This window comes from Rhinatrema bivittatum, chromosome 13 (assembly GCF_901001135.1).
Source record: "Rhinatrema bivittatum chromosome 13, aRhiBiv1.1, whole genome shotgun sequence".
Lineage (NCBI taxonomy): Eukaryota > Metazoa > Chordata > Amphibia > Gymnophiona > Rhinatrematidae > Rhinatrema > Rhinatrema bivittatum.
Genome location: NC_042627.1, coordinates 76,224,976 through 76,252,370, shown reverse-complemented (window position 1 = coordinate 76,252,370; position 27,395 = coordinate 76,224,976). Strand labels below are relative to the sequence as shown.

The 27,395-nt window shown below is 44.3% G+C and overlaps 1 protein-coding gene across 15 annotated transcripts in view; it reads left to right on the top strand.

Moving 5' to 3' along the window:
• FAM169B (family with sequence similarity 169 member B) overlaps window positions 1-27,395 on the top strand; it is a 77,174-nt gene that overhangs the window by 39,006 nt on the left and 10,773 nt on the right. For 4 of the 15 annotated variants that reach the window (XM_029574352.1, XM_029574350.1, XM_029574356.1 and 1 more), the window contains one exon: window positions 5,335-12,395. The exons of 2 other annotated variants lie outside the window; for them this stretch is intronic. In XM_029574352.1, the coding sequence (XP_029430212.1) occupies window positions 5,335-5,625 (291 nt within the window). In that variant the 3' untranslated portion in view covers window positions 5,626-12,395. 9 more of the 15 variants (XM_029574361.1, XM_029574355.1, XM_029574354.1 and 6 more) reach the window with 7 other exon arrangements.

The following is a 27,395-nucleotide window of genomic DNA, read 5'->3' as shown; positions in this document are numbered from 1 at the left end:
GGCAGGCATGGCTGCTTTGAAGGATGTACAAGATTGGAAGCTGGAAACTTTGGTGTAGAGGCTGTTTGAGATTTCGGCTTTAAGCCTTCATGCGGCAGTCTGAGGAAGCTTAATGCAGAGGGCCTGCTTGTGCTGGGTTCAGAAGGCTCATGAGAAGGTGGCAGGGGCATTTATTTATTTATTTATTTCACATTTTTCTATACCGAGCTTCATGGTTGAATACCATATCAGATCGGTTTACATCGAACGAGGGATAGAAACTTGTAACAAAAAACGGAACAATAAGTTATAATCAGAAAGAGAGCAAGAAAGTTACATTGAACAAGGACTATAAACTTGGAGGCTTTACAGCTTGGAAGTAAATAGAGTAAAAAAGGCCCGAGTAGGGCCATAACTTAAAATCAAAAGTCATAAGATAGTTTAATTGCGGAGGTATTGGATAAGAGGCATCTCACAAAGAAGGCATGGTTCCATGGCTCGTGAGTAGGATGGTAGATTATTGTGTGTCTGAAGGATCCAAGAAGGCTAGTCGGAACAGCCAAGTCTTAAGTTTTTTTTTAAAAGTTAGTAGGCATGATTCCAACCTGAGTTCTGCAGGAAGGCTATTCCAAATGTTTGGACCTGCTAGAGAAAAGGCTCGGACCCTGGTCGAAACTAGGCGAATGGTTTTGGTTGGAGGGGGTTGTAACTCTCCTTTGTGGATTTCTCTAATCGGTCTGTTGGATGTATGGAGTTTGAGGGGAAATTCAAGGTCAAGATGAAAATAGTTATGGATGGACTTGTGTATCAGGGTGAGAGATTTGTGAAGGACTCTGTAGTAGACTGGTAACCAGTGAAGGTTTCGGAGAATTGGTGTAATATGATCTCTTCGGTTGGTACTGGTTAAAATTCTGGCAGCAGCATTCTGTATCATTTGAAGAGGTTTGGTGGTTGAGCTGGGTAGGCCAGTGAGAAGAGCGCTGCAATAATCTATTTTTGAAAATATTAGGGATTGCAGAACAGTTCTAAAGTCGTGGAGATATAGGAGAGGTTTGAGTCTTCTCAACACCTGTAGTCTGTGGAAACAATCTTTGGTAGTCGAATTGATCATAGTCTTTAGATTAAGGCGGTTGTCTAGAATTACTCCCAGATCTCTTACTTGAATATGGGTGAGTTGGAGACTGTGATGGGTTTGTGGAGGATGGATGTCTGGGTTGGAAGAGATAAATAGTAATTCAGTCTTAGCGGAGTTGAGGACCAAATTTAGATTATTGAGGAGATTGTTTATAGATTGAAGGCAAGTTTTCCAAAGTGAGAGAGCTTTAGTGATGGATTCTGTAATGGGGAGCAGAATCTGAACATCGTCAGCATAGATGTAATGGATGAGATTGAGACTTGTTAACAGATGACAAAGGGGGAGGAGGTAAATATTGAAAAGGGTGGGAGAAAGGGAGGATCCTTGAGGCACGCCAAGAGAAGAATTTGTCGATGGCGATTCTTTGTTGTTGATCCTGACCCTGAAGCTTCTGTTATCAAGGAAGGACTTGAACCAGCTGAAGACTGAGCCAGTTATGCCAATATCAGATAAACGGTCCAGGAGGATGGTGTGGTTGACCGTGTCGAAGGCTGCTGAAATGTCTAGAAGGATTAGAAGAAATGAGTGTCCTTTGGACACTCATTTCTTGGAAGCAGGAGTTGCCTATGTGGCAGATGCCCTGTACGAAATGGTTCTCACTTCAGCCAGAAATATGGTCTTGGCCTCTGCAGAACCCAGGCTGCTATGGTTGCAAAATTGGTCCTAGAGCAACTGATGAATCAGTTGGTGGAGCCAAAGGGAAATAAGTTGCCCAAGGACAAGAAGACCACCAAGAAGTCTTTTCTTTCACATGTTTGTTTTCGAGATGTGAGAAGATTTTGTTCAAGCAGAAGTTATGTACCTGTGACGCAAAAGAAGAGCACAGGTAGGCAGCAGTCCTTTGGAGTGCAACATTGAACTCCCCGGGACAGGGAGAAGTAAGAATGGCCAATGAAAGCAAGCTTGACCCCTCCTCTCCAGAAGCTATTGGAGGGAGGCTTTCCCTTTTTTATGAGGAGTGGGCCAGGACCACGTCAGACCAGTGGATGCTGGAGGTGGTGAGAGACTGTTGTGCCTTAGAATTTTCTTGGCCACTCAGGGACGCCTTTGTGATCTCCTTCCAAGTGGGAGGCAGTCCAGGACATGTTACAGAGGTTGCAGTTGCTGCAAGTGATCATTCCGGAACCCCTTCAGGAGAGGGGACAGGGAAGGTACTCAGTGTACTTCATGGTTCCCAAAAGGAGGGGACTTTTCACCACATCCTCGATCTGCAGAGGGTCAATGCTGCCCTCCAGGTGCCACATTTTCATATGGAGACCTTACGGACCGTGATAGTGGCTGAACTCAAAGGGGTTTCTGATGTCATTAGATCTGACGGAGGCCTATCTCCATGTTCCCATAAGGGCCAACCACCAGAGGTTCCTGAGGTTCATAGTCCTAGGGAAGCATTTCCAATTTCAGGCTCTCCTTTTTGGATTGGCAATGGCTCCGCAGACGTTCATAAAGGTGATGGTAGTAGTGGCATTGGCTTTCATGAGAGAAGGAATCCTGGTGCATCAATACCTGGATGATTGGCTCATCAGGGCAAAGTTGGAGGTGGAGTGTCGTTCAGCTCGAGTGATGCAGCTCTTGGACTCATTGGGCTGGGTGACGATCCTGCAAAGAGTCATTTGGAACTGTTCCAGTCATTGGAATACCTGGGGGCTCGATTTGATACCCGGATAGGGAAGGTTTTTCTCACCACAGAGAAAGTGGTCAGGTGCTCCATCTTCTGCAGCTTTTGGTTCCCAGAGTCTCGGACTGTTTGCAGGTTCTGGGCTCTATGGCTTCTACGCTACAGTTAGTCCCAAGGGCATTTGCTCATATGCGACTGCTGCAGAGGGTTCTGTTATCCCAGTGGAATCCGCTTTCGGAGGAGTTTCAGCTTTCTTTACTGCTTAAGGGGGTTGCCAGGTCCAGTCTCTCCTGGTGGCTGTCTTGGACCAATCTGGAGAAAGGGACCTGGAGGTTCCCAACTGGGTGGTCGTGATGACAAACACCAGCCTCAAAGGATGGGGGGCGATTTGTCAAGGAAGATCATTCCAGGGTCAGTGGTCACTGGAAGAGGCATCCTGGTCCATCAATTATTTGGAGACCAGAGCATTTTGCAAGGCCTTGAAGACTTTTCTTCCACTCATTCAGTGTGAGTGTTTTTGGACAATGCAATAACAATGACGTACATTAATCGCAGATCCTGTGTCACCTGAGGTAGCTCAGGTGACACAGGATCTGTTCATTTGGGCGGAGAGCCATCTAACATCGTACGTGGCCGGGGTGGACAATGTGCAGGCCAATTATCTCAGCAGACAGTGGTTGGATACCGGAAGGGTTGTGGGCGCACTCCACTAGGGTGCAAGCAACTTCCTGGGTGGAGTGTCAGTTGATATCTCTGCAAAAGATTTTTCGAGCAGCGACATGGTCTTCTCTGCATACTTTCTCCAGACATTACCGCCTGGATGTGCGGTCGCTGAGGAGGTGACTTTTGGGGAAAGTTTGTTGCATGCGGGTCTTTCGTGCTCCCCAGTTTAGGGGAGCTTGGGTACATCCCACTTGTCTGAATTGATCTGGAATACGACCAGGAAAGGAAAATTTTGTTTTTACCTGATAATTTTCGTTCCTGTAGTACCACAGATCAGTCCAAAGACCCACCCCCTTCATTCAAAAGACTTCCTCGCTTCTGGATGTTGTTGATGCAATATATAGTCATCTTCAAAGTTAATAGAAGTGTGCATGGATTTATATATTCCTTGATGTTAATCAAAGGGTCCTAGTTATAGGGGGCTCCAACTGTTCTCTCTGCTCACCCATATTGGTTTTTTTTTTTTTACTGGGGTTTGTTAGTTTGATCATCTTGGCTTGGGTCCAGGTTAATACTGAAGGACCGCAGGTGGCACTCTCTGATATATAGCAGTGCCTCAAAGTTTTTGTTCTTTGCCTCCATCTTCTGGTAGGGAAGCAAAACCCACTTGTCTGGACTGATCTGTGTTACTACAGAACTGAAAATTATCAGGTAAGTACAAATTTTCCTACTTGTTTCCTTTTCTTTCTGCCACACCAGTCCAGAACAATTGCGGTTAGTCCCTCATCCAGCTTGGTAATTTATTTATTTATTTATTTATAATTTTTATATACCGAGGTTCTTGTATGAAATACAAATCACTCCGGGCTTTACACAGAACAATAGAACAACGTACAAATTAAATAAAAAACATTTTTTTATATATATTTTACTTTTTAAAACTTTTCATGAATATGAATCTCGAACTATAGATGCAAGTGGCTAGGGAACCAATGTAGTGACTGGAGAGTACATGGTGAAGAGAAGCTGTGCAGCCGAATTTCAAATAGTTTGCAGAAAGCTGTTTCAGAGGGAGGCCCATGATGGTCTCATTAGTCTCAGCAGGACTCTCCGGACTCCGTGCGTTTTGGCTTTGGGCATTGGGTGCCCTCAGTGGCCTTCCTGAGTTGGTGCTTGTTGCATCGTCTCTGGATGTATTAGCCCTGCTTGAAGACCCACCTCTGAGGTTGCTTTTAACACCAAAACCCCTGACTCTTCCTGATTTTAGCCCTCACATTAAACCTCGTCTGTCTTTATGTTTGCGCGTAGCACTGCTTATGCCTAGTAATGCTATAGAAATGTTAAGTAGTAGTAGATAGTTCATTTGTCAATTTATTAATTAATAAACCCCCCAAATTGGTAAGATTCCCCTTTGGTTTTGAGCTTGCTTTCATTTCTCAGGGGGCATAAGTGTTTAAAGTTATTGGAATTATTTTGGGTGATCCCCATACTATTATAAACCAAAGGAAATTGGGGAAGGGGTGTTACTGTGCTGATCATCATCAAACTCCCCCCCCCCCCCCATGCAGGCGGTAGACCCTGTTGTATTCAGATAGCACATGGGTAGGCAACTGTAGTGCTCCAATCTGCTTTTCAGGATATCCACAATGCATTATGCATGCACTGACTCCACTGTATGCAAATGTATGTCATGATATTCATTCTGGGTTTTCTGTTTGCGTCGCTGAACGAATGGCGTTACCTGTGCCAATATAGCATGAACAACCGTGCAGCGGAAGGGAGTAAAGAACACCCTCCTCCCCCCAAAATGAAAATCTATTTAGGCCCAAAAAGAAAGAGCCTTTGTAGAGAAAAAAAAAAAAGCCCAGGCAAGCTGATTCTGGAGCCATTTGGATAATCCCAGCACTTTTCCTGAGTCTGTTGTGTGTCTTCCAATTTGTAGGGCTTTAAAGACTCTCTTGATGCTGAGACCATTGTGAAGAAAAGGAAAGGAAAAGGAAAGCCCAGAGCTCTAGAAACAGGCAGCTGGGAAGTCCGACTTCCAGGGGAAGAGGAGGCCACGTGGCCTGTGACTGATGCCCCGATTTGTAAGAAACCAAAGAAAAGAAACCCCCCGGATGGATGTGCAGAAGAGAAGGATTGTAAGCAATGTCAAAGCAGTCCCTTAGCCACTTCTTCCAAGAAGAGCTTGAATGTGAGGGGACAGCGGAAGTTGCAGACAGAACCTTCGTAATGGATTAACTTAAGGCATTGGTGGGGGGATACGATGGAGACGTTCAGTTACCTCAGAGGTAGGAATAGTGCACAAGAAGCGCAGACCCTTTTCAGTAAGGAAGTTCTAGAAGAGGCCGTGCCAAAAGGGGGATGGATACGTGGAGGTGATGGAGCCCAAAACGGTTCTAGACTCATAGAGGCGCCTGAGATTAGGATGGCTCTGCAGTAAATGTGTCAGGAATGGGAGGACAAGGTGAGTTCTGTTGTCCTCTGTTGTCATTTTTTGGATCAAGAGTAATTTTTTAAATATAATTTATGTAACTTTGATGTTCTGCCTTTTACTATGGTAAGGCACAAGGTGCATTACTGGGAATTGGGGCAATGAGTGAGGTGAACGAATTTGAAGATGACACAAATGTTCAAAGGAGTTAAACGCACCTTCTTAAGTATCCTCTTTCCCCGACTGATTCTCTTTGTACTGCATTTGCTTGGGCAACCAGTTGGCACTGTTGCCATCGCTCGTGTGCGCGCATGTCTGTGTGTTTGGCAGGCGATGTTCTTCTTGCGTCCTTCTTACGCTTTCTTTGCAGAATTGTTCCTGATGAACATTTTGTGGGCTTGGTAGGGAGAGGGTTGGTGGGTTGGGAAGAAGTGGATATCTGGAGATGTTTGTGCATTGCTGCACTGTTCAGTCTGTTATGTGTTGAAATCTGAAGAAAGAAATGAATGAAAAAACCTGCCGCAAGCAGACTGTGAGGAACTGCAGTAGAGCCTTGCCGGACTCCAGAACTGGGCATCTAAATGACAGCGGAAATGTAATGTGGACTAGAGCAAAGTAATATACGTAGGCAAAAATAATTCCAACTATAGGAACACAATCCTGGATTCTGTATTAGGAGTCGCCACCCAGGAAAATGATCTTGGTGTCATTGGAGACAAAACATTGAAATCCTCAGCTAAGTGGGTGGTGGTGGTCAAAGCAAATAGGAAAGGAATAGAGAACAAAACTGAGAATGTCCTAATGTTTTCTGCATTGATGTGTTCAGTTCTGGTATCCTCATCTCAAAAAGAGAGATCGTGGAGCTAGAGAAGAGCAACAAAAACGATACAGGGGATGGGATTAGGTCCCTTATGAATTAAAATGTAAACAGGTTAGGGCTCTTCAGCTTGGAGATGAGACTCAGAGGGAATGTGAAAGAAGCATATAAAATCATAAGTAGGGTGGAGCGATTTTAAACTGGGAAAAGTTATGTACTCGTGCAGATAATACAAGGACTAGGGGATAGTCCATGAAACTAACAAGTAGCAGATTTAAAATAAATTGCAGAGAGTATTTTTTCAGGGGTTTGGATAAGTTCCTGGAAGAAAAGTCCATAAGTAATTATTAACAAGGTAGATTTTGGGAAAGCCACAGTTTTTCCTTAGGAGTGGACAAGAAATGAATCTACTCTTTGGCATCTGCCAGGAACTTCCTAAACATCTGGATTGGCCCTACTGTGAACACAAGAAGCTGAACTCCATAGATCCTTGGTCTGAGCTAGTATGACCCTTGTGTTCTTAAGTCTCTACAGTGGTTTTGAGGTAATACCCCTTCTACCACAAGGTGGCACTATTGTCCAGTTACACTGTTTATCCATGCATCCAGCTATAGCATGCTTCTGAAGTAATATAGCAATGTTCAATTTATAAGCAATCTTTGGAGTTATTTTTATTATTTATAATGGCACTGATAAAAACACAGTATAACTGCAGTACAAACCTCAGTAAGGCAGTTCACAGAACCTTTGTTTGATTGAATTTGAGCTTTCAAGATCCACACTGAATGGTGCTTGAATCAATAAACACTTGAAACGCTCTAAGGCTTCAAACCATGATACTGTGCATTGGTTCCTAAGCCTTCAGTCCTTGATATCCAGCCCTCAAACACAGTAGGCAGGGCAGAGATGGCGACGGAGTAAGGTGAGATTGTTCTTTGTTCTCAAGTTGGGGATTTTAAATCTCAGTAAAGAAATATGGAAGGGGAGGAGCGGGAGTGTATCCCCATTCTGTTTGTGGAAGAAATATTATTTTGGGGGTGGCAGGGAAGAGTAGGTAGAGTCCTTGGGAAGGCAGAGCAATTCCCATCATATGGTCTGAGAGTTACTAAGCCAGCCTCGCTCATTTCTTTTTGGTGCTGTCCACTTGGGTGCACACTGGGTATTTGCATTTTGTGGTCCAGTCCCCCAAGATTTGCTAAAATCGCTTCCTGAATTCTTCAAACCCTCCAGGTTACACTTGGTGAAATCTGTGAGCATCCTGCACCCTAATGATGTTTATATCTACTGCAAAGTAAAACTGACATGATACTCTGAAAATGTCATCCCACAGTAAAACGCAGGTCAGCAATGCCCCTGCCCCCCATTTAGAAAAATCTCATTCTGTGTAAAATGTGTTCCCTTGCATCAGCACTGGAGAGTCTGTTTGCCCAGCTCCCAGCTAAAGTTAGGGCATGGATAAGCTTCCCTGGAAAACACGGGAATCGCAAATTCCAAGCTGGGACCCGGATAATGTTTCCTCCAAGGAGTGACTGATGTGTGCAACAATTTTTTTTTTTTAGCCAACAATTTTTGCGCGCCAATTAGCAGCATTGCATTTCGGTATACAGCATGTACATAGCACAAAGAAAATAAGCATGTGAGCGAACGTGTAAAACCTGTGAGCGATTCTCCGAAATGCAGGAGTGATTATCACGCGCTCAGCTTAGAGGGAACTCTGGATCCCGGACTCTGTGAATGCGACTCCTGATGCTGGTTCCTGCATTTTGCAGTGACCTCTTGTGTGCTATTTCATTCGCAAAATGGAAAACACATTGTGAAAAGCTGAAAGCTGTTCTACAAAACATACTTTTCTAAAATTCACGTTCCTTCTCTTTCCCCTGAGTCTTCCATTGGACATGATTTTGGACTCCATACTTCACAGGTTTTTTTTCAGTAGGGTTAAAGATCCTTGCAAATAGTAATACATATGGAAATATTTAGGTTTACCTTTAGGTTGGTTTTTAAAGGTGTCTGCAGGGTGTTTTGCTTCCTCCCTGTCCCAGTGGCCTTCCCTGACCTGCTGACTTATTATAGCGGACCTGCAAAGTGGCAGCCAGGGTCAACACAGGGCCTGGAGCATGCAAGAAAATCCATATCTCAAGCTGGAGAACCTCTGACAGCTGGAAAACATTTTCCATCTTGGAATTTATCTGTTTATTAATAAATATGCAGAATACTAGATTCAGTGTTAAATTCCAATAGAAATCTTTAGATAGCCACAGACTTTCACCTGTCCTTGGGGTAAATCACTTTATCTTCCCTTCCTTTAGTCTTCTGGACTGTAGGACTGTAATAACTAGGTAGTAAGCTCATTGGGGATGGGACCGTATGGACTGTTACTACATCTGACAGTATTGAGCACACTGAGGAAACCCTGGGAGCTGTGATATCAGGTTCCGTTTCCATCCCCACTACTTCTTGAGTCAGTCCCAGTCCTTGAGCTCAAAGTTGGAAACAAAACAGCACAAAAAGACCATATGGCTTATCTAGTCTGCCCACCCATCCATGTTAGCCCTTGATTACACTTGCATAAGTGGTTACTAGCCATATGCATTCGTTGCTCCATTCATTTCATTTCTTTCGGAGGTACACTCATATCTCACAAAGGGGATAGTAGGCGTGCAAAACTGATGGTATGTACATAAGTGGGTGGCCACCTACTTACGCACATACCATCAGTTTTGCGCGCCTGCTTATCCATTCATGCGATTCGCTCGTGCCGCTGAAACGAATGGAGCAAAGATTGCATATCCCTCGTGCTACTACTGTCTCCTTCAGGGGAGCTCTAAGCTGCAAAAAGCTTGTGCCTCAGAAGCTGCAGGCTTTATCACCGGACAATAACCTGCAGTTAGCAGCACCGGCCCGGCTTTGCGGAGAAATGTGTCCCCATGGGAATAGAAGCGGGTAACTTTTAAACAGGTGTGCGGGCGCATGTGTGCTCATTTATCAGCCTGTGCCCAGAGACACGTCCATGTTATAACAGACGCGCATATATGCGTCCATGTTATAAAATACCCTGAATGTGTGCGCACAATTTTAAGCGGACGTTCGCCTATGTGCACGCACAAATGCCGCTTTTACCGTGTTAGTGGAGGGGTTTTAAAAGACCCGCGTGCCGATGCCATTACTAGTTTTACCAGTTTGTTCCCAGTTCGCCCAGGAAAGGAATAGGACTTTCAAACCTACCTACTTTAATAGCCTCCCTTCTCCCCTTTTAGCCCCAACCATTAAAACCCCGCTGCTGTGGGGTTTTTTTGCTTTGTTTTGTTTTACAACTTATACGTGATCCATAGCAGAAGTAAAGTTACGTGGCAGGGGCTCCCAGCCTGTCCGTGTGCGTAAATATTTACGTGCAAATGTCAAGGTGAAATCCAGCAATGCCCGTGCCCTGCCGAGATTGCCCCCCACGTCTCGCCCCATTTTTGGAACTTTTCATTTGTGCGCATAGTGGGAGATTGGCGTGTACGCAGGCAGATTTTAAAATCCACTCTGCACTCATGGCCCGACTTGTGTGTGTGTGTGTGTGCATGCACTGGGCTTTAAAAATTCACCTTAAAGAGAGATGGAAGTAAGTTTTGTTGAAATCAGAACCAGTTTAAGTGTGAGGAGAGGCTGCTGAGAGGAAGGTAAAGCAGGCCGTTATTGCTCGGGATCAGAGCTGTAGAAGCCTCTCTTAGAATGGGAGATGGAGCCCGAAAGAGGGAAGCCAAAAGAGAATTTATTAAGCCTCTTATCTAAAGGAATCTGGGTTATAAGGAAGCATAACTGGATTAGCCTGAGCCTGCTATCAGAAAGAGACAAAACCTTGGGCCACAGACCGTGTGCCTGCTATCGGAAAGATACTGAAGCTTGCTGGACTGATCTCTGTGGACCTGCATCGAAACTTTTTTTTTTTCTTTTTTTGTGAGAATAACTGCAAATTTATTTATTTATATTTATTTATTTATTTTTAATTTTTATATACCGAAGTTCTTGTAGGGAAAGAGATGGGGAGATAAGGAAAGCACAAATGACGTTAAGAGTATTTCCTCTCACGTAACTGCTGAGCATTATTCCTCTGCACATTCTAAAATGCAGTGATCTAAAATAATTGGGGTACGAGTGATTCCTAGGGTTTTTAAAATTGTACCTAATCCAGTAATCCCAGGTATCCAGCAGAGCGAGGGAGAACCCTGCCTCGGTCTGCAGAAGATTTATGGTGAAAGTGTAGGCTGGTTTTGCTTTATTGATTTTTGGTAAAGTTAGGGGGGGGGGCGGCAGCTGTCTCCAGACCAGAATAACTGGTTCAAAGCCTGCACCAACCCCTCCGTATCTGGACCTGACGGCAGGACTGGACGACAGCAGCTCTGGAGCCCATCTTTGACTTGGCACCTATCCGAGCGTAATGGTGAGTTCAGGACTGTTTCACGCACATAAAACATACAAGTCCAGAAATTCTGATCTGAACTTAATTAATTTGAGTACTTCATATAGGACTCTAACAGCAAATGAAATAGAAAGCACCAATTGAAAGACTCTCACTGACGTGCCTAATGAGTTTGAGTGTTTTCGATGTTGGTGTCTGAGTGTTAGTCTCTTTCTGCTGGGGTTCATATGGGGATTAGAAAGGTATAAGGTGAAACAGTTTACATTGCGGATTGCTAGGGGTTGGATACTTACAAGTATGGAGACCTGTGCAAAAGAAAGAAAGAAAGAGAGAGTTATTAATGAAAAGCTTAAGCACGAAATAAAAGGCAGGAAGAGAGACGTGACTACCTAAAAGGAACTCTCCTGCCAAGTTTGAAGGACACTGAAAGATTCTCGTTACAGAAATCTGGTCCTCAATAGGCTTTATTATACACTGCACGCCCCAAAACCATAGCGAAACTACTTTAAATAATTAAAAAATGCTGCTGCAAGGGTACTTACTGGATTCAGAATTCATGAACATATAACCCCTGTCCTATGTACTTTTCAGCAGCTACCTATGCCCTGGTGCATTCAATCGGGCCGATACAGTAAAAGTCGCGCTATTACCCCTTAATGAATAAGGGGTAAAACTAGCGCGTCGAAAACGTGTGTCCAATCGCGGGTTAATGGTGTGCTCCGCTGGCGTGCACAGTACTGTATTGGCCTGAATGTAAACTATCGACTATAATACCTAATTTGATCACAAATGGCAACTCATCCTGGATATCAAGCCCTTTGTGTTCATGCAAACCTACATGTGCCTTGCGCTCCACCAGTCAGAACCTTTTTAGCTATTCTCTCGCCACGATTAACTCATCTAAACCCCTCTAGAGAACGAGCATTCTCAGTAATTGGTTCTATAATCTGGAATTCTCTCCCCTCTCAATTGCACTGTACAAGAGGCCCAAAAGAATTCAGGAAGGCCCTAGAAACAGCTCTGTCAGAGCAGCATTTCCGGAAGAACAATACTATAAAGCAGTAAATATGCCAGCCCTGCCGAGATAGGAAAATGTTATGCATCAGTTAGGTCTAATGCTTCTGAAAATTGTTGTTCGACATGCCTTTTTAATTTAATTGTGTGTTCTAATGAAAACCACCCCAAACCTTGGGAGGGCATGGGAAATAAGTGGTTTTGAGTTACCTTTGTATCTGAAAACTCCAGTGCCTTACCTGATACTTGACAAATGTCATTGTTCTGCTAGTAGTTATTCTTCTTTCTTAATAGAAGAGAATAAATAAAAGTTGTTGACTGATCAACAATCTAGTTCTTGGGGACAGTTTTATGTTTTTTCCATGTATCCTGCAAATCACCTGGAGCAGAATAACTTCTCTTTTAATTTTGCTCCTCTCAAACTCTGTGGTTTGAATTGACGATGTGGATTTTCCAATTATTCCAGTATGCATGGTGGAGACCTGGGGTTGCGGGGCTCAGAGGACTGTCTCTTCATGGAAGGAGGTGCCCAGACCTCCACCCTGTGACACTGGAACTCCCATTGCGTCAGCGTGAGTCAAAGTGCGGGAGGGACCCAAATTTGTGTCTGCTTGCTCCAGCAGCTTGGGCTAGGGCCTGTGTAACCATAAGATGGACCTTGAACATCACTTTGCACATGCAGAATGCTATCTTAATAAACCAGCGATAGAAGGGCGGAAATGCTAGGTGAGAACACACCAAAGGTTGAAGTTGAGTTAAGGCAGTCATGTGTCGTCAGCAGAATACTGTATTATGACATTAGCATCCTGTCTGCTGTGAAACAAACATTACAGCATTCATCTCTGTCTCCTGCTGGAAGGCTAGGATAAGGGAGAAGCAAAGAGTATTGGCTGCAGAGTTTAATTTGCTACCTTTGATGTCTCAGTAATAAAGGTCACTGTTCTTTCTTCTGCTGGACTGACTTTCTGCTCTCAGCATTAGCTTTGTGTTGCTTTTTTTAAAAAGTTGCAAATTGGGCTGTGATGGCGGCATAGCCCATCTCTCCTAGCTCCTTACAAGTAAACAAATTGTGGTGTGTGCTAATATTAAAATCTGTGTGCCAGATTCAATCAAACCTAGCTCCACCCTGCTATAGAGGAGGTGTAGTTTAAAAGGAAAACTAGCTATATCTGATGGGTTTTAAGGGTATAGGCTAACCGGGGGAAGTGAAGGCTATTAAACTAGAGGGGTTTGGAGGACCTGGCTCTTAACTGGGTGAACCGGTGGAAGAACTGGTGAAACTAGCAATGGCATGGACATGCGCCACTAGAAGCGGCATTTGTGTGCTCACATGTACGCATGGCCAGGCTATTTTATAACATGCATGCATATATGCACCCCAGTTATAAAATGCCGCATCCCTGGGCACACACCAATGCATGCGCGCCCACATGCCAGTTTGAAAGTTACCATCCTAATGACAGATTCCGTAACACTCCTTTCTTCCTGACTGTGACTAAATTCCCTACGCCTTGGGGAATTTAGTTGCTGGATCAAACAATCCAGACTGCCAAAAGTAACCACAAATGAACAAAGGGTGGACAAAACTTTCTCCAAAGCAAAGTCCAAAGAGAGGCAAAACTGTTTCTCAAAAAAAGAGATGATATCCTTTCTTTCATCTGATCCAAACTCCTTAAGGTCCCAGGGTGTACTCCCTTCTTAATATGCGGAACAAACCAGGAGCAGGCAAACTCCATAAAAATGAACACCCTCGCTAGATGTTTCCTCTTTGTATAGTAGTAAGTTGCAACCAGCACAGCAGCCCATAGGGGGGAGAGCTCTAACCCACTTGATTTACTTTGACTGTACCTACTCTATTGGTTGGTTCTTCTTAGTAGAAACTCTGTAGCGTTTTCTACATATGCATGTATGTGTGCACATATGTATATATTTTCACAAATCAGATACGTTTCCATATGAACATAAGAAGTAGCATGCTGGGTCAGACCAAGATCCATTGTCACTGATAGTGGTCCGCCTGGGTTACCAGTATCCAGCAGATCCCACATAGATGATCTAGCTCACTCCCAGGGATAAGCGCCGGCTTTCCCAAGTCTACCTGGCTAAGAACGGTTTGTAGACTTTCCCTTCAGGAACTTGAACCTCACTATGTTAGCTGCTTTGATCCCGTCTTCTGGCAACAGATTCCATTGGGTGATTGCGTGCCGAGTGAAAAAATACTTCCTGCAATTTAAGTCTGCCAGTTGCTAGTTTCATGGAGTGTCCCCGACTCTTAAAGTTGGTTAGGGTAAGTAATTATTCCCTATTTACCCATTCTAGTCCACTCCTGATTTTATAAATCTCAATCCTATCACCTCTTAGTCATCTCTTCTCCAAACTAAAGAGCCAGATTTTCTCTGTAAGGGAGCATTTCCATCCTCTTCTATCATTTTTGTCTGCTATATCTTTTTTTGAGATGGCGCGACCAGAGCTGCACACAATGGATCTGTGCAAAGGCATTATGATATTCTCAGTTTTGTTCTTTGCTCCTTTCTAAATAATTCTTAACATTCTATTTGCCATTTTGACTGCCGCTGCACATTGAGCAGATTACATCTGCCATTTAGATTCCCTGTCTCTGAATCTCACAAGTCCTTCTCTAGTTCCTCACAATCCATTGCTGTTTTAATGGCTTGAAGCAATTGTCATCTGCAAATCTGGTCACTTCACTCACTGTTGCCTTTTCTCAATCATTTGTAAATATGCTAAATAGCACAGGTCTCACTAGAGGCCCCTGTGGAACTCCACTTTTTCCATTTAGAAAACTGAGCAGTTAGTCCTGCCCTCTGCTTCCTGTCGTTTATCCAGTTTTTAGTTCCCAATAGGACTCTGCCTCCGATCCCATGTCCTCCCAACTTCCTGAAGAATGTCTCATGAGGGACTATGTCAAATGCCTTCTGAAAATCCAACTATACAATATTAATTGGCTCATCTATATCCACAGGTTTATTTATACTTTCAAAAAAATTGAATAAATTGCTAAGACAAGGCTTCCCTTTGCAAAAAATATAACACCTGTTGACTCTCCCTCATTAATTCATATCTCTGTGCTCTGTAATTTTGTGACTAAGAATAACTTCTACCATTTTGCCTGGTTCTGATGTCAGGCTCATTGGACTAGAGTTTCCCAGATCAACCCTGAAGCCCTTTTTAAAAATGGGTGTTTTGCCTCCACAGTACATGTACATGTTTCTTTTCCACACTGCACCTGCATCAACTCATGCTTTTGCTTAGCTTACAGTCGCTCCTTTTCCTGACTGATTATTTTTTGAATTATTCTGAGTTCTTTATTGGTTCGATCTATTCCTATTTGCTCCCTCTCTCTGCCTGTGTTCCCTTGCTTCTTCCTATTGGTCCCTTGCCCCTTGCAGTGCACTTCCTGCAGTGATTTAAGTTGGGAAAAGGCTCTTGACAAACTAACAGCTCTCCTTTGTTCTTTACAGGCTCCTAGAAGCATCACTCTCTTTACTTTTATCTATTTCCCACCCGCTGCTGGTTCCTGCTATGCACTCGTACTTACAGCTTCTTCGGCATCTGCAGTTGTCTGCCTATGACTGAGCTTTCAGAGGTTCTCATCACAGCTGTTCCAGGTCTGCTGTCTATGCAACTATCCTTGATACCATGCTAGTCACAGTCAGTGTTACAGCGTTTGTCATTCAATAAATGTTTTTGGTATTAAGAAGTGAGTTCTCTATGATATTTGAAAGCTGGAAGAGGAAGGAAGGTTTAGCTGGCTCCTTAGCTTTTTTTTTTTTTTTTAAATTTATAACTTTTATTAGCAAACAAATAGAAAACTTTCCAAGATCAAATACATTTGAAACAAGTATACATGAACAGGAATAAATATTTGAGAGACATAAAGAGCATTATTCAACAATCAATCCCAGTTGTAGTATAATATACCTCATTTACAACCAGGAAAACATTTGTTAAATAAAGAAATATTAACTACTTGGGTTGGTCTGGAAAGTGCTACTTACGCACATTAGATATTAATTATTATCGAGGCCCCTCCCTCCCCCCACCCAATAACTGTGAGTGTAAGTGTGAGATAACATGAGGTAGATGATGTTGGCAAGCATGGATACCCTGGAGATGTTAAAGCATTTTAATTCAGAAGGCAGCATGCTTAGGCGTAACTAAGGTGATCATTACTAACTGGATGCTGAAGAAAGCCATTTTTCATAGCCCATCCAAGTGTGATTGAAGCGGGTGAGTGCCCTATGTTTGTCGTGCTTCCTTAGCTTCTGAAGTAGAAACATAGGAATTGGGAGAACAGTGCAATTGGTGTCATATTGCCCGCCCTTCAGTCTTCTTGTACTGTGACTGGGGGTTTGTTTTTTTGTTCAATCTTTATAAATTTTATAGCAAGTACAACATATCAAATATTGATATTCACAACGAACCTTACACAGGTACAATCGACAAGCAAATTCACAAAAATCGCAATAAGAAAATTACAGTTAAATTTGAGTGGCATTATTCTAATACTCTGTTATTCTTGTAGCACAAAAAGTTAGACACTCTTGGAATATACTTAACCATAGCTAATAATGGGTTTCCAAACTCACATTTAAACTGGCAGGTGAGGCAAATACTGATCACTGGTTATAGATGTTGAAATTGATGCCTAGTAATTTTCAATGTCAGAGGAGCCAATTGCAAGCTATCAAACCGACATATGTTAACTACTATTGGATTATACCCAAAATAAGCTGGTCTTCTAAATTTACTTTCAGCTCATACAGTCTGAAATAGTAAGCTCCATGCCTTAGCACTCAGTGAAATTATATAAGGATGCCATATGTCTAAGACAACATTGAATTTCTTTATAGAAGAATGAGTAACTGACATATGTTCATACACTAGAAGCTTATGAAATCGCGTTTTCCGTTCCCCCATGGTAGGACCTTCTTGGACGAGCCAATTAGATAGAATAGTCTGTTTTTGTGAAAAAGGAATGCTTTACAGAGCAGCAGTTGCTGACTAGACTATAAGTGAATCTGTGGAACTTCAAAAACATGAAATAAACACATCTTGGCTGTGAAAGGCAGCTTGCAGTCCAGTAGTTGGTCCAAGAAAATCTTTATGCTCAACCAAAATTGATGCACTTTTGTACAACTCCAGAAGCTATACCAATAGGTGCCCTTATGCATACTGCATTTTATGCAGTCATCTGTTGAAATTAACTTCACCTTGAAAGCCCTAGTCTGCAATTATAAACATTCTGTGAAGGAATTTCAATTGAGTTTCATGCAGCAACACAGCAAATTCCTTAAGCTTTGGAATTTGTTTCAAACTTTGCTGCAAATCATCCAGGCTGATAGTTTCCATAGAATCGATTTTCCATTTCTTCAATAGGCAACTAGATAAAACATCTGTCTGCACCTTATAATTTGCTGGTACAGCGAACCCAAAACTTGCTGAGACTGCGGCCTTGACAGAGACTTTGTATCAAGCCATGAAGCGAGCATTGTTCCTGAAAGAAACCTCCAGAACCTGCCAGTATTTCTATGAGAATATGCATATACATCATGAGTCAGAAAAAATCATATCAGGAATCACTAATCACTTGCCTTTGGATGGTGGTAACATCCAATCTAGATCAACATTTGGAGATATGAATATGTATGAAGTCCTGAGCAGAAAAAAGACTGGATTTTATAAACTGCAGAACTTTTCTTAACAGAGGAACCTTTTCCTATTCACTAATTAGGGAACTTTCATTAACTGCAGGAACCTTTTCCCTATTTCTTTTCAATGGAATCTTTCCTGTTCATTGCTGCCATTCACGAGAATTCTGCTCGTGAATTTGGCACCAGAGACTGGGTTTCAAGCTTAGCCCAGATCTGTTCCATAACTTTGGAGTACTTAAAGCCCTGGCAAGCCAAGTTTCACCCAATTCCTGCCTGCATTGATTTCTGTGAGTGTTCTGGATCCTGCTTGAGACTGTGGAGTTAACCTGTTCTTTGCCTGCTCTAGGTACAACTGGATTCTTTCTGTGCCATGAGACAGGATCCCTGATTTACCAGGAGTGTGACCGTACTACTTCAGTGGACTTAGGGTGAAAGATATCGACTTATTTACTATTTCAACTGGGTTAGTTAATTGGCATTGCATTTGTTAAGTGCAGGTTGGCTTTGAGTTCTTATTGTATTTCTAACAGTGTTCTGCTCTGTTATAATTGGTTTTACATTTCTATTTTATCTACCATAAAACCATTGTATACATTTGCTGCTAAAATAAAATGTTATTAACTTCAAGAAAAGTGCAAGTTTCTGCTCCCTTAAACCACTGAATTCGAATTGCAGGTTATCTGTTAATAGGTAACCTATCACTATTGCAACTCCCCTACACCCCTTCCTTCTGTGAGGCAGCTCTACCAAGCTCCTGCTTCCCATCATCTAGCTGTGCTTGGGGTATATAACTAGGAACCTGGAATAGTTTGAATCTAAGGATTAAGTTAAACATTGTTCTCTAGAAGGGTCAATGGTGCTCCTTCCCCTGCTGAACCCTCCACAGAGAATCACCAGGATTAGATGTCAATCGGGTAAGAAACCCATCAATCAGCCCACTCAGACATTTGTAGTTCTGATTTCTCACTTGTAATCGCTAAGTAAAGTAAGACTACAAGTCCCTGCATGTCGTGGGGTAAAACCAGGACTGGATTAACGTCCTGAAAATCTGGAGCCAGTTGGCAACCCTACTTTAAATGCACTTCTTTTGGACAGTGTGACGACATCTGTAGGCTGATGGAGGAGTTCAAACATCAAGCTTCTGCATGTCAAACCACAGCCAGGAAGTCAGAAAGAAGACCATGAAGCTTTAAGGTCCTGTAATCACCCGCCCCCAATTCCTCCATCCTAAAGCTGCTTGACTCTTAATTTCCTTAATGGCATGGCAGTATTTGTTAATTGTATTACTAAAAAAGCTTTGAAGGCTTTATTAATGTAATGTGACCTTAGATCAGTGAAGATCAGGATTTCATTATGTTTAAAAGATTCCTTGTCCTTATACATTGATCTCACCGGCAGTTTAAATGTCAGTCAGGGTTGGTGACCTTCCTACTATCAGCACCAGATGGCGCTGTTGCACCACAGTTGTTTCCTTCTGCTGATCCAACCAGGCATGCTCTCTGCCAGGCATGCAGGTGTGTGCTTAATGCATTAAAAGAATTCCAGAGGTGATGCTATAATTTTAGGGCAGATTCCAAAGAGAACCGATGCTGAAGTTATTCTCTGTAGCTGCTATTATAAAGCAGTCACCGGTGATCTTGATTGTTGATTTGACCTTCATTCAATTCTAGATTTTGCCCTGTGATGTTTCAGATTTGGAGTGAGAGTGGGGAGAGGCATTCTGTACCAGCCCGCACGGGATAAATTTTCATATACAGAGTCTCCATGATATGTTCTTGGAGGAGAAGTCCATTATCTGCTGTTAATCAAGCTGATTTAGGGAATGGCCTCTGCTATTTATTTATTTATTTATTTAAAATCTTTTCTATGCCGTCGCTAAGTTAAATACCATCGCAACGGTTTACATGAAGGCACATAAGTTGATGTAGGTGGATGCGTACTAAAGTACATTTTAATTGCATCAGTAGCATGGGATCTTCTTAGTGTTTGGGTAATTGCCAGGTTCTTGGGGCCTGGATTGGCCACTGTTGGAAACAGGCTGCTGGGCTTGATGGACCCTCGACCTGACCCAGTATGGCAACTTCATGAGGCTGCTCGCTTTGCAGAGGGATTGTAAAAATGCTGTTTAAAACCAATAAAAGGAAGAACTTCTTCATACAATATGCAAAATCTTCTTTTTCAGTGTCAAAGCTCAAACTCCCAGCCGCAGCATACTATGGGGAGAAATAACAAAACCGGGGTATCTGGGTATAAAAAGGGATTGCTATGGAATTTGTTGCCAGAGGATGTGGTCAAGGTATCTACTATAGCTCATTCTGGAGAAGTTTTATTTTATTTTTATTTTATTTATTTAAAAATATTTATAAACCGTTTTTCAAAACGGTTTACAAAATAAAAATGAAAATAAAGAGTAGATAAAATAAAATAAAAATTATATTAAAATACAAAAACTGGTATATACCTTAAAAGGTAATATTGTTAACAAAAATCTAACTAATAATGGAGCTGGGCCAAGGTTCATTTTGTAATTATGGAAGGGTAAAGGATGGGGAGGAAGATTATGGAAGAAAAGTCTGATTGGCTTTTATATTTGTATTTCATTTATATTCATGAATTGTATTTTTAATATACTGCACTTAATTTTTAGTAACTGTATTTTAATCTATGCTGTAAGTCACGTTTTCTAGAGGACTTATAAGGTAGGATACAAGTGTAAGATTAGAGCAGTCTATAAACAGTTATTAGCCAGGTAGGCTTGGGGTAAGCCTGGGATTGAACAAGAGGAGATGGATCTACCATGTACTGTGTAATGACCCGGATTGGCCACTGTTGGAGATAGGACGTTGGGCTCGATGGATCTTTGGTTTGACCCAGCATGGCACGTATTATGTTCTTAGGTGAATGATGTGGTCAGGAGGATGAAACCATTGCAGTCTGTGGAGGTGAATGACGTAGTTATGAGAGGGATGCCATTGACGCACATAGGCCAATTTGGCTTTTGATGCCATTAAAGAATATGGACTTGAGGGAGTGGTTCAGAAGATGACTGACACCCTTAGCCATGCAATAGTTTACTGCTATAGACCTTTCTCTTTTACAGCTAAACCAGTGTACTGTGAAAGGAAGAAAGTCAAGTAGTGTTTGAGGACTTTTAGTGCTCCCCCTTCTCTGCTACACCTGCGTTTTCTGGCAGCAGAGAGCCCCCTGAAATGTAACAAGGTCACCTACTAGTTTAGCTGAAGTGCAGGAGTATGCATCAGCCTCCTTTCAGACAGTGTAAGCTGCATCTCTCAATTCAGAGCTGACTTTGATACTTGAAAACCTTAGTGCTGGCTTTAACTTAAACTTCATTTGCCCCTGCTTCAGTGCACACTGTATTAAGGGTATTAAAAACACGCTTCACTGATCTAACAGAGCCTTCCCTCCTGTCTCTAGAAAACACTTTATTAGGGCTGGAATTTCTCCGGGATTACACCATTACTGACAGTGAGGGTAGCTCTATGTAGGGGCTTGTCAGCAGCCTCTCAATAGCTTTCTGCTGACGGATACCTGGAGATTAGACCCTCAATCGCACAAGATTTAATTGAACAGCGAGTTGCTGGGAGTTCATGACATTGTCGTTCTAACCATCCGGTAAATAATCAATCAAAAGGAAAGAAAAGCCTGCCCTGTTTTCAGGAGACTTTCCGTGGCTGCCACGGCGGCAAACTTAAGGCAAGAGTTCATTGCTCTCTCCTGCTGAGGCTGGGCCAGCTGATGGGGCTGCGCTGGGCGTCCCACTATAGAGCGAAGGAGATGCCCAAGGGAAGAGCCAGAGCTGGTTTCACAAAGCAAATCCACGCTACGCCTTGACCCACGAATGCGTGGCACTGTCTGCTCTCTGCGCGTGGTACTCTGCTTCCATCTGGTTACTCTGAGGGCGATCACTAATCCGTCTGCAGTGACTGGAGGGAGGGGCAGGGGGCAAGGAATTTCATCCTCCCACCCCCCCCCCATTCCATTCTGGAGTGTTCTAGAGATGGGATGAGGTTTGCATTCTGAGGACCCAAAGAGTGTGGCTTGCTTGATTCAGTTTCTTCATGACCCCCCCTTATTTATTTATTCAGATTGCAATCTTGAATTGGTGTCTTAAAGGTAAAAAAAAAAAAAAAGTCCCTTCTAAATCTCCAACATTACAGGTCTGTGCACCCATGGTCGCTCGCTTTAATATTTTAGTCAGCTATGTTGATAGGTTTTCCTAACATTATTAAAAAAAATCTCCAACATGTCCAGCTGACAGCCAGCTCTTTTCAATGTTAAATTAACACCAGTGCCATCTTTTTCTGTAATTGTGAAACTGTTTTTGTGAAGCTGCCCAGAGTCCTATGTTAATATCAACCTAATAAATGAAGGTTGACCGTGCCGCAAATGCACAGTAGAGAGCAGCTCTACTGCGCATGTGCAGGCGAGCACGTCGGTCTTAGCCAGCGTCAGAAAAAAAAAAACATGGGCGGCGGGTGGCAAGCGGCGGCCAGTAGCGAGGGAGGGAGGAGAGAGAGAGAGGGAGGGACTGAGTGGGAGGAGAGAAGAGAGAGGGAGGGACTGAGTGGGAGGGAGGGAGGACTGAGTGGAGGGAGGGAGGTAGTGGGTGGGTGGTGTGTGAGGGAGGGAGGTAGGGGGTGGGAAGAGTGAGGGGAGGGGGAGGGATTGAGTGAGAGGGAGGGAGGAGTGGGTGAGTGTGTGGGAGGGAGGGAGGTAGGGGTGGGGAATAGGAGGGGAGGAGGGAGAGGGAGAGGTGAGATCAACCTAATAAATGAAGGTTGACCGTGCCGCAAATGCGCAGTAGAGAGCAGCTCTACTGCGCATGTGCGGGCGAGCATGTCTGTCTTAGCCAGCGTCAGAAAAAAAAAACATGGTGGCAGCGGCAGCGGGCGGTGGCAGCGGCAGCCAGTAGCGAGGGAGGGAGGAGAGAGAGAGAGAGGGAGGGACGGACTGAGTGCGAGGAGGAAGGGTAGGCGAGGGGGAGTGGCAGGAGGGGACTGCAGTGGGGGGGAGGGAGGGGAGGGAGGGCGGGCGAGGGAGGGAGGCAGTGGGGTGAGATGTGTGGAGTGGAGGGAGGTAGGGGTGGGAGGAAGAGTGAGGGGAGAGGGAGAATGAGGGAGGGGGGAGGATTGAGTGAGAGGGAGAGGAGGAAGTGGGGGGAAGAGTGAGGGAGAGGGAGAATGAGGAAGAGGTGAGATCAACCTAACTAAATGAAGGTGTTGACCGACGTTGCCGCAACTGCGCACGATAGAGAAGCAGCTCTTACTGCCGCATGTGCGGGCGAGCACGTCGGTTCTAGCCAGCTGTGATGGGGGGGTTGAAAAAAAAACCATGGGCGGGGCGGCAGCCAGTTAGCGAGAGAGGAGGGACAGGGACATGACTCTGAGTGAGAGGGTTTGGAGGGAGTGGGAGGTTCGAGGAGGGAGTGAGTGGGTGAGTGTGTGGGAGGGCAGGGTTAGGGGTGTGGGAAAGCGTGAGGGAGAGGGCGAATGCGGGAGGATGAGTGAGAGACATGGATGTGAGTAAGTGGAATTAGGTAAGAAGTTGTGGAGCAGAGAAAAAGGGAGTGGAGGGCTGAGGGGGAGGGGATTGGGATTGAGAGAGGGTGGGGAGTGACTGAGGGAAGGGGAGAGAGGTGGGAGTGACTGAGGGAAGGGGAGGGAGGTGGGAGTGACTGAGGGAAGGGGAGGGAGGTGAGAGTGAGGGGAAGAAGGCAGTGGGAGACAGAGAGGGTGAGTAAGACTGAGTGGAGGAAAGGGGAGGAGTGAACGAGGGGAAGGGGAGAGAGGGAGAAAAAGTGTAGAAGGGCGCTGTGTTAGAAAATGGACTGAAAAAAAAATGTAATGTAGCCCGTTTTAACGGGCTTAACGGCTTGTTAATAAATAAATAAGATACTGATGGCTTCTCGTATAAGCATGCACTCTATGAATATTTGTATTAATTGGACTCTGGCCGAAGGAGCCTCAAATGCAGGGAAACTGAGCATGTGTGGAAGAACACAACAGAAGGAAAAGTGTGGCCGCCTGACGAGATCTGAAAACGCAGGGCTCAATGCAACGCGGGCGGGATTAGCCTGCAGCCCACTGCATATTATGGGGGTCACTTTGTAGTGCACTGCATAGGTTTAAAGTCATTTACCCGCAGACTTGACACCATCTTATGAAAATTATTCCACCAAAACTATCCGCACACATTTAGACTTGCTAATGTACGCAGTTTGTTTGAGGGGAAAAAATGGCACATATTTTTGGAAATGCAAAAGTGCAAACCCCTGCCCAACTCCACTCTCGGCAATGTCTCTGCTCACTGCAGGTTAAAGAATGAAGATACAGGCCCTGTGTGCACACTTTTACATAAGGGCATAAGAACTGCTGGACTGTGGCAGTGACCTGTTTCCAACAGTGGCCAATCCAGGTCACACATACCTCGCAGGATCCCAAATACTAGATAGATTCTATGCTGCTTACGCCCAGGGATAAACTGTGGTTTTCCATAAGTGTACCTTGTTTTAGTTAGCTAGTTAGTTAATTAAAAATGTATATCCTGTTCGATCTTTGATTCAAACCTCTTTTAAACCCAGCTACACTAACTCCCTTTACCACATCCTCCAGCAGCAAATTCCAGTTTAATTGTGTTTTGAATAAAAAAAAAAAAAAAGGGGAGAGAGATAAGAGAGGAGAGGTAGTGAGCTGCTGCAGAATTGAAGGCATTTGTAGGTGAGAAGGGGGAACTTGAACTGTATGCGGGAGCAGATAGGAAGCCAAATCAGTGACTTCAGAAGAGAGTTTGTGAGCATAGTGACTTTGGTGAAAGATAAGTCGTGCAGCTGAATTTAGGACAGATTGTAGTGGAGAGAGATGGCTTGCTGAGAGATCTGCGAGGAGCAGGTTGCAATAGGCTAAGCAGGAGGAGATGAGAGAGTGGATGAGGGTTCTGGTAGTGCGTTCAGAAAGGAAAGGGATGGATTTTGGCAATATTATAAAGAAAGAAGACTTGTTTTAGCAGCGTTTTGGATATGCAAAGAGCAGGAGAGAGAGAAGAGTCGAGGATTCCAAGATTACAGGCTGATAGGACCAGGATGACGACTGTGTTATCCACAGAAACAGAGAAAGGAGGAAGAAGGGAGGTGGGCTTGGGGGGGAAAGATAAAGAGCTCCATCTTGGCCATGTTGAGTTTAAGTTGGCGATGGGACATCCAGGCAGCAATATCAAGAAGGAGGCTGAGATCTGGGATTGGATTTCTGGTGAAATTTTTGGTGCACAAAGGTAGATTTGAGAGTCGTCAGCATAAAAATGGTATTGAAAGCCATGAGAGGAAATCAGAGCACCAAGGGAATTAGTATATAGTGAGAAGAGAAGAGGGCCCAGGACGGAGCCCTGAGTCACACCAATTGATAGTGGAATGGCAGTAGAAGAGGAACCTCCAGAGGAAATGCTAAAAGTGCGATAGGAAAGATAAGAAGAGAGAACCAAGTCAGAACAGATCCCGAAAGCCAAGCCAAGGACAGAGCATCAAGGAGTAGGTGGTGATCAACAGTGTCAGTCTAGGAGGATAAGGACTGAGTAAAGACGTTTGGCTTTAGCCATAAACAGGTCATTGGAGACTTTGGCAAGGGCTGTTTCAGTTGAATGTAGAGGATGAAAACCAGACTGGAATAGATCAAGAATGGCTTGAGATGTAAGAAAGTCAAGACAACGGCGGTGAACAGCACGTTCAAGTAGTTTGGAGGCAGAAGGGATATGGGACGATAGTCGGCAGGATCCAGTGAGGGGTTTTTAAGACGTGGTAGGATTACAGCACGTTTGAAGGCAGCAGGAACAGTAGCAGCGGAGAGCGATAGATTGAGGATGTGACAGATAGAAGGGATGAATGCAGTGGAGATGGAGCTGAGGAATCGGGTGGGGACAGGGTCAGAGGAACAAGTAGTGGGTTTGAAGTAAGAGAGAAGATGAGCAGTGTGACTTCAGGATCTCATAACTTCAAATTCCACAGTCTACCAACCACCTTGTAAAGACCGTGTGGCCCAAATTGATCCAAGGACTGTGACATAGTGTCCCAAACCATACTATGTGGTTCCAGCTAATAAAGATTATAATGATTCATGGTTAATAATTAACACTTGAGACCTGACTGCAGTAAGCACACAAATGAGGAGCAGGAATTTGAACGCTAACATCGTTTTGCCCAATGGCAGCAAGTGAAGCTGAAGCAGGTCCTGCTTGGAATAAAAATGGAATTTGCTTGTCTGACAGGCTGAAGCAGGGCCTGCCGTGTTTACTGCTTGTTTCTCAAGCCCCTGCAGGCCATGTCACATCAACGGGTCACGGGGTCCATTGATTATATGTCAGGACCTTAGGTGTCTGTAATCAATAACAGTAACCTGGAGATTGCAGAAAACGCGGCTGTGCTGTAGCTAAAATACATCTTTCACATCTGCACAATTTATAAAAAAAAAAAATCCTCCCCAAAACTGTGGAGAAAAGGGCTGATAGGAAGCGGCCACAACTTGTCTCCTTCAGCGTCAGGGCCTTAATGTTCTATTCCAATAAACGAAAGTTTGCAGGAATGCTCGGAGCAGCAATTAATTTTGGGGGTCCTAAAGAGCACAGCCTTGCCCTTAGATAAATATTTGATCAGATGCTAGGAATGCTCTTGCCATCGGAGATCAGGGCAGCCGTTGAGAGCTCTGGTAATGTCACAGGCCTCCTTTCTTCCAGAAGGGGAAGTTTCTAGGCGCTTTTAAGGAGTAGAGTGGTCATGGGCCTTGCATTCTGCCGGACAGTACTTCTTTCTCTGCCTCTCTTTGGGAGTCTGGCCCCCTGTGCCCGGCCAAAAAAAGAAAATCTCACTTAGGAATAGCAGACTGCGGCAGTGTGTGTGTGGGGGGGAAAGGCCAGGATTCAGCAGGGCTGTGTGGGACACCAGCAGCCAACAAGCAAGGGCTGTGGACCTGAAGGCAAAAGCAAGTTTCATCTCAGGAACAGAGGGGGTGAGTCAGGGGAAGCTTCGGTGCCTGCGGGGGGGGGGGGGGGGGGGGGGTGGGGTGTGGAGGTGGCAGTCAATATCTGCAAGACAACTTAGAAGGTGCAACGCCAACTTGCATGTGTGTAGCCAGTGTGAACTAAGAGAAGAGCAGTAATGGTCCACTGTGGACAAAAACCAGTGAGTGTGTGGGAGTATGGGGAGCAGGAGAGGTGGCCTCTGCAGACTGGGAAAGGACTGGCAGCCAGCGCAAGAACTTTGTGTGTTGCTGCTGCTGTATGAATGGCAGCACTTGCCGATTAGAGTACATGAACAGTAGCACAGCAGACGAGTGTGTGTGTGCTTATGTGTCAGAGAGAGAGAGAGACCTGGTGCTGGGTAGGGGGGTGAAGCAAGGGGAGGAGGATCTGCTGCTGGGCAGAGAGGAGGGAGAGACAGGTGGGAGAATGGGACCGGGTCCTGAGCAGAGGGGATCCGTGCCTGCAGGGATCTACTACTGGACATGAGGAGGAGTTGAGGGACCTGTTACTGGGTGGGAGAGAGCTAGAAGGGTTTTGAATGGGGAGGGAAAATGGAGTAGAGAGAGAGGGAGGAAGGAGTAGCAGAATACCTCCAGAGATGATGAGAAGGTTGAGTGGCTAGGGAGTAGAGCAA